The following is a 7532-nucleotide window of genomic DNA, read 5'->3' as shown; positions in this document are numbered from 1 at the left end:
AACATGGATTTCTAGTGACATCTGTTTTGTCTGTAATGCCCCATCCTATCAGACTTCTAAGCCATAATAGATCTACTTTGAATTTAGGACAAGCTTTTTGTATTTGGAAATGGAAGATCTGACCACATTTTGGGGAAAAATTCTAAAATCTCCTGAAGAAAGAAAATAAACCTTTCAGATCATTAAAATAGGAGAGGGAATCAAGATGGATATTAATTTGTAGAGAGAAAAGCATCTCTGACTTTAATCCCTAAGTGATTGCAAAAATCAAAAGGTGCTCAAAGCTTTAGGATAAATTCTTAAGTTAGGAAGATAATTGTCTGCATTGTTTCTATGTATGTACTAAAAGACATAGACACACATATATACATACATATATGCCCACAGAAAACTCTACTCAAGCTGATGTGAATAAGTGAGGATTCGCAAATGGTAAGGTCTGCATAGTACATCTAATTAAGGAGTGAATACTGACTGACACATATCTTAAAGGCTGCAAGAAATCTGCATTTTCTACTCACAGGTTTCTCTTAGAGAGCACCGATCTCAGCACACAACCGGAAAACCCAACACAGGACCATTATGCACTTACCTTTTCCACTGAGGTGAAAAAAAGGTGATGCTTTAAGCATGCTCCCATTTCATTATACACTGTTTTCACTGTAGCACAGATACTTTTTTTTTTTTTTTAAACAAACCTGGGAAAAGCAGGTGATATATGCTAATAGAATCCACAAAGAATTATTAGCATGATTACCTCTATAGATTAAAAATTAAATGAGAAAAAATTACAGCCAACATTTTAAACACAGAACACTAGTATGAGAAGCACACATTAAGGTAGCATGAAGTCTTTTACAATACAAAATTAGCTCACGTTCCTATTGGCCATTAAATATCAAATATTGGTAAGTTTACCTATCTTGCACCAGGATTCTTCTACCTTTAACACTGTAGTTTTTACAGCCCAGTCTTCACCTTAAAAAAACAACTGAGTTAGTTCAGTGTGTTTTACAGTACTTCCGAGTCTGTATATTATTTGTTAAGTTTGGCAAAATTTGTGAGTATTAACACTGTAATAACACAGAAGCCATAATATCATGTTTCATAGTTTTATTGAGTCTTTTTCAGTTTTAATTGTCCATGGTAAGTACAGTTCTATTGACCACAATAATGAAGCTCTGCTGGTACTAAAAATAGCAGATACAAAGTTGGCTGCCATGCCTTACACACACTAAGATACACACACGCACATACACACACACACATGCAGACACACAAGATTTTGCATACTCCTACATGCAAACAATACTATGCTATTATAGGAAATGTATTTTCCTTTTATTAAAAATACAATTACCCACAATTAGTCTGGATTTCGTTAAGCTACCACTGATTTAGATAAACCTGAGAAAGCTCAAAATATCAAGTAACACTGTTTCCATACCGCTCATTCATCAGCGCCATCACTCAAAAAGAAATCTAGTTCAATCATCTACGTTAAATCACAGATAATATAAAAATAAACATTTTTTGCAAAAGCACTAAAACATACTATAATTCAAATTCACAAATTTTGATATGTAACATATATTCACCTTCATATTAGTGACAATGTGTGTAATACAATGTATAACAGAATAAAAAACTGTAACAAAATTCAGCAGCCAAATAATATATAATTATCACTATAAAACTTGGAATTTAAGTAAAATCAATAGCAGTGTTGAACTTGCTGGTAGTGTGTTACTTAAAAATTCCATCTCAAAAGAGTTAAGATTATGTTATCTCACCTTAAGAAGCAACACAAAAAATTAAGTAGAACTAAGCAGCAGTAACTGATTGTACCAGCTGCCTTTTTCTCTCCCCATCTCCTTAAAGATTTTCCTTACATTCTAATGTTGTATATATAATGCCCATCCCACTCGACTGCTAAAACATGATAAATAACTTTAAATGTTAAATAAGACTTTTGCATTTGTAAAGGGAAGCTCTGACCATATTTAGGGACAATACTCTAAACTTCCTGAAAAGACAACAAAAACTTTTATTTAATATATAAAATGTAGACAATACAGACCCCATTTGGCTAAGATATTTTATATGCACTATTGATCTTACAATAGTCTGACACCAAATTATGTCTATATAGAAAAAACTTAAATAAAAAGGCAAACATGCAAAAGCACTTCTAGGGAATATTAATCACTTGATCATGAAATATTTTCACATTTTAGACCAAAAAGTGTGAAGACTTAAATATTCCAAGATACTGATATTTGAGAAGCACTGTAATATACAATTCTCATTTATGTATGCATCATATATTTTGTAAAATACACCAGTTTGACACATTAATATTATACATTGTAATAAATATAATTTACATTAGCATGTTGGATCTTTCATGAAAGTTTTTCAATCTGTATAACTGAAGGACTGTGAGTTTCTTCAATAAATACTATTGCATAGCTACAATTTGACCAGCAAAGTTTAAGCTTCATTAGATACTAACTAGTATTACAGCTTTAAACATTGTCATTAGCCAAATTCCAGCTGCTATAAGCACTGACACTTATAGTATCCAAAGACAGTTTAGTGTCTTGTCTGAGTAGATTGAGACAGTTTACAGGTGACAGGTCCACCTCATAATCTGTGAAATTTACAAGAATTTTTTAGCCAAGGAGTGGAATGAAGTCCTGGAAAATACAGTAGCAGATTTCACACGCTCCTGGCTGTCTAGTTTTCATGCTTTACCATATCCCCCAAGGCCTCAACAAATGGATGTCATCCAACCTTTTTAATCCATGAGTGGTTTTGAAAGGGTCAACAGTCACACAGCTGGCTGAGTGGCAACATCATGGTTTTAATTCTGAATCCTGACTTGCATGCTATATTTCTTCTTAGTTTGTCTTTTTGTCATTTCAATGTAAACACAAATTGATGTTCAAAGAGTCAAAGAAGCCAATTTGTAAGCAATAAAACACCTTGAATTTGCCATTAAAATATTTTTGTGGTATGAAATTTTGTTAGGTGATAAGTTCTATAATTTTAGCTGTTTTTTTATCCAAATGCCAACACATTTTTGCCTTTACTATTGACATACTTCAATCATCATACAACCTGAATCAGTTTTCAGCCAATAGAGATCACTGCTTCATCCTGACCCTCTGTATGTTTTCACCATTTTCACACATCTTCCCAGAGGCTTCTTTTGGCCTGGAAGGAGTTGGCAAGATCATTCTTGTTACTATGTGACATGCATTCACATGTCGCCAATGTCCATATGTGATGTATGAAGCTAAAGAAGAAACACTTCGAAAAAAAACACGCCAAGTAGCAAACAAGCATTTCTAGTCACTGTTCACCTCCTTACTGGATCCACACTCACAAAGGTCTCTGGACTCTGAAACAATGTACTTAACACATACTCTAAATTAAGCCAGCATCCTGAGACCTAAAAGAAATAAAACTAAAGTAAATGGTGAAGAAATATTATAGAAATGTGTACCATTAGGCTACAAGTTCAAGTCTGCTACAGGTCCTGTAATTTCCATCTTGGTCAGTTTAATGATACTGATCTTGTTTAACAAGGTCAATACAGCAATGACATATTTTAGATTTGTCTTGTAGGATTCTAAAACAGATGTTATATGAGCCTGATGAACTGAGAACTTTGCTAACTCTCTCCTCAAAATGAGGAGGTGCAGGTTTCTTCTTGATTTAGTTTCTATAATCCTGTGCATTAAAACTGAGTATGTAAAAATAATCACTGTTTAGGAAGGCTAAATATAGCTTTCCTTCATTGATCTTACTGGCCAGAGATTGGGTAAAGTGAAGCTACTATGAAGGTCTCACAAATCCTCAACCTACATAGGCATTTGAAATCAAGACCTGAATTTCCTGTCATCGTGTTTCACAGGGCACTAAGGTTCTTTCTTGCCTTAACATACAGCCCATGTTGCTCTACTTGTAAAGTGCTTTCAAACAAGTTATTCCACCATCAGTTGCAAACTCTGATGTTGACTTTATGGAGGCTAGCTTTCAAAACTAAAAATCCCTTTGACACTGGGATTGTCAATTGCATTATCTCATCTTATTATTCTCATTATATAGAATCTGACCATTTCAAAGGCTAGACATGCAGCAATTCAATATTCATTAAAAGATATTAACACTGTTGAAGCATTTTACCAATTTTTCATTAACACCTGGCAGAGAACAAATGTAATAAAAAACACTGACCAATAGTCTTCTATTTGTAGTTTGATTAGTACTTTACTTTTCAGTGCTATGATATCTAGGTACTTAAATTTAATTCTCTATATTTTCTTCTCCATATATATGTTTTTTCTTTAAATATTAAGATGTAAGGTTTATCAAAAGATTATACCTTCCCATTCTGTCAATGCAACCTATACAAATTCTGCCTATTTCTTATTTTCATATGGAATTTTGTGTTTTCAAACACTTAGAGGAAGCAAAAAGAACCTTCTCCACCATGATTTTAATTTAAACTAAAGCCCTCATTTTAAAATGTCTTCTGCACATCCCAGTTGCTTCATACATTTGAGAGTATACTTGGAGGCTATGCATTGTGGATGACTGTCAAGTGCTCCTTTTCTGAAATACTGTCCTCCTGCCCAATATCCTTCAACTTACTAACAGTTATTTGACTTTACTCAAACTTTTGTCTGTAATTTATTTGCAATTCTTAAAATTTGTTTTTACAGATGTGAGTGAACGCTTGTCCTGGAACACAAACAAAGTACTCAGGCATTGCACAGCGGTGCTGCAAGTAAATGCTCTTTATCACAAGATGCCTAAGAGAGTTCATGGTGTTTACAAGGAAAATACATGCACTTTAATTACTTCGAATGCATTTTACCAGTACAATAATATATGCAGGCTTTCCCCATCAAACATTTAGCACCCAATATATAATGAGACCTTTTTCAGAAATAGCTGGAAAACAATCATTTTTCAGGTTTTTAAATTCATTAACTTTACTTTTCTATTCAATTCCCTAAAAAAACTCAGTCAACTATCATCTATGCTTATAAGAACTGAAAAAGACACCCTGCTCAGAGATCCATTGATCTGATACTGGATGAACTGAGTTTAGTGTTTTGTTATACTATGCTAAATATTTTTAAGAATGTAGATTTTCATTTTATTCCTACTGTGAATTTTTAAAAACAATAAAGGCTAGATAAACCACGAACTCAAGTTGCAGGGGGCTAGTTTTCTTAGGGAAATTACTAACCTCAAAATAGCCCTCATACTCATGTGCACACACACTTTAAACAGAAAAGCTTGTAAATTTTAAATGCAAAAGAGAAAGTAAATGTTTAACTAGGTAGTGTTGTTTTATTATGCATACTTCTAGTCAGAAAGAAGGGAGACTTTGAAAGCAAATCCAAACAAGCTAAGTGTTGATGTGGGCACTTCTATTTTTAAAAAAAATATATATATATTTTTTTAAATATTTTCACTATTTTCTTGGTTTGAGTTTTTTTTCCCCTAAACTTACTAGAAAGTGAAAGGTGGGAGAAGCACTTGGTTCTTTAAGCATCCTACCATATTACAACAGTGAGGTGTCTGGAGATTCTTGTGCCTTCACAAGCTTGTATCTCCATTCTGCTTGAACTCTGATAAAATATTGAGGGTCATGTCTTCACTCTTGGATTGCAAATTTGCCTCACTTCTTCTAGAAGCTTTCCTTGTGGCTCGGGAGAGTCTCCTTCTGAAAGTATCTCCCGCCAAGAAATAGAGAATGGGATCCACACAACTGTTGAGACTTGCTAGACCTCTTGTCACCTGATACGTGGCATAAACCCTGTCATTGAAAGCACACATTGCTGGGGTCTGAAAATCAAGCCGGGCCCTCAAGTTCATCGTTTTCATCACATGGAAAGGGATGTAAGACACAGCAAAAACAGTCAGTACAATGATCACCAGGTAAATCGATTTCCTCCTCAGAGGAGAGTTGTCCAGATCTTTGTAAATCAAAGCTCTCACAATTAATCCGTAACAGCCCAGAATCAGCACCAAGGGGACACAGAACATGGCCACTGTTGTGCACATGCTGTAGATGAAATAACTTCGCAGGTACTCGTCTGAGGTGGTGTCATAACAGGTGATGGTTTTGTTTTTGCGGACCCCGGTACCTGAGTAGAAGAGGATGGGAGAGATCGCCACCACCACGATGAGCCACACCAGCACGCTGATATAGACCGCGTTCTTCTTTTTGAGCCGGCCCAGGGACTTGAGGGGGTACACCACACCGCTGTACCGGTGGGCACTGATGCACGTCAGAAACAAAATGCTGCCGTAGAGGTTCACATGGAAGATGAACCTCTGCAGTTTACACATGACATCCCCGAAGATCCAGTCTGTTTTATTAAAGTAGTAGAAGATCAGGGCTGGCAGAGTCAGCACGTACAAGAAGTCGGCCAGAGCCAAGTTGAACATGTACACGGAGATGCCGCTCCAGGGCTTCATGTGGAAGACGAACATCCAGATGGCCACGCTGTTGCCCAGGAAGCCGATGATGAACACCAAGATGTAGACGGTCGGCAGGTAGTAAAACTGAAAGCCTGTCTTGGTCAGGGCGCATTTGAAAGGCGCGGAGACAGCGGCGGTGGAGGCAACCGTGCTGTTCCCCCAGGACGAACCAGGACCGTCCAGGAAGGCAGCGTCCGTCCCGTTGGGGACAGCCGGCCACAGCACCTCGGTCATTCTGTCCTCCTCGACTTAGGCGGCGGCTCCGAGGGGCAAGCGGCGGCGAGAGGGCAGCGGCGGCCAGGGACGCAGCAAGCATCGGAAAACCCAGCGAGCGGAAGGGAGCGGGCTCGCGGGATCCCCGCGGGAGGGGGCGCGCGGGGGCTTGCCCACGCCGGCTCCAGCCCCGCGTTTGCCGCGGGCCATGAAATCCGCCCCGGGCCGCCACCGAACTGGCTGTCGGGCAGGCCAGCAACTTCCCCGTCCGCTGCCAACGCCGAGGTTACACAACAGGGCGCGCAGGGCACCGCCGCGGATAACTTTCCGGCTGCGCTTTCCCGAGGGGCCGCGGGTTTGCGCTGCAGAGCCCGCCAGAGGCGCGGCTAGGTCAGGCGAAACTCGCTCTGCAGGGCTCTAGCCTCGGGAGAGTGCTCCCCAGCCTCCTCGGCTCAAAGATCAATTTGATTAGGGCATCTTTCTCCTCCCTACCTTAGAAATGTGCAGCTCAGCTTCGGGGCGTCTAACCGCTTCCTCTGCCCACCCCGAGCTCAGCCCCTGGCGGCCATCGGAGCGCGCGTGGCAGCAGACTCGTGCGCTTCTGGAGCGCGTCCCATTCGGCGTCCGCGCAGTTCAGGGAGCCTTTCCCCGGGCCCTGCTCGGTCCGGAGTGCAGGGGGTTAGGCGGGAGAGCTAAGCTCTTGTGAGGGTGGGCGGAGTTTGGGCACCGGGGCGAGTCCGCGCTCTGCGGGGAGGCTAGGGGCGTGCCTCCGCCGAATTTCCCCAGCAGCCAGCCCGCGTCCTCCAGAGCGC

The 7532-nt window shown here is 39.7% G+C and overlaps 1 protein-coding gene across 1 annotated transcript; it reads right to left on the bottom strand.

The window, feature by feature from the left end:
- Window positions 1-1098: 1098 nt before the first annotated feature.
- P2RY1 (purinergic receptor P2Y1) lies at window positions 1099-6741 on the bottom strand. The gene is made up of 2 exons (XM_012437159.2): window positions 5581-6741; window positions 1099-3457 (listed from the first exon to the last, which is right to left on the bottom strand). The coding sequence occupies exon 1, from the start codon at window positions 6739-6741 to the stop codon at window positions 5620-5622; it is 1122 nt and encodes a 373-aa protein (XP_012292582.1). The 3' UTR covers window positions 1099-3457; window positions 5581-5619.
- Between the last annotated feature and the right edge of the window lie 791 nt (window positions 6742-7532).

Source organism: Aotus nancymaae, unplaced genomic scaffold, assembly GCF_030222135.1.
Source record: "Aotus nancymaae isolate 86718 unplaced genomic scaffold, 86718_ANA_hifiasm-v0.15.2.pri h1tg000019l, whole genome shotgun sequence".
In the NCBI taxonomy this organism is placed as follows: Eukaryota; Metazoa; Chordata; class Mammalia; order Primates; family Aotidae; genus Aotus; species Aotus nancymaae.
This window is presented reverse-complemented; position numbering and strand designations above follow the sequence as displayed.

Excerpts from the sequence above, each read along its gene's own strand:
- P2RY1 (XM_012437159.2), bottom strand. The coding sequence starts at position 6,741 with ATGACCGAGGTGCTGTGGCCGGCTGTCCCCAACGGGACGGACGCTGCC.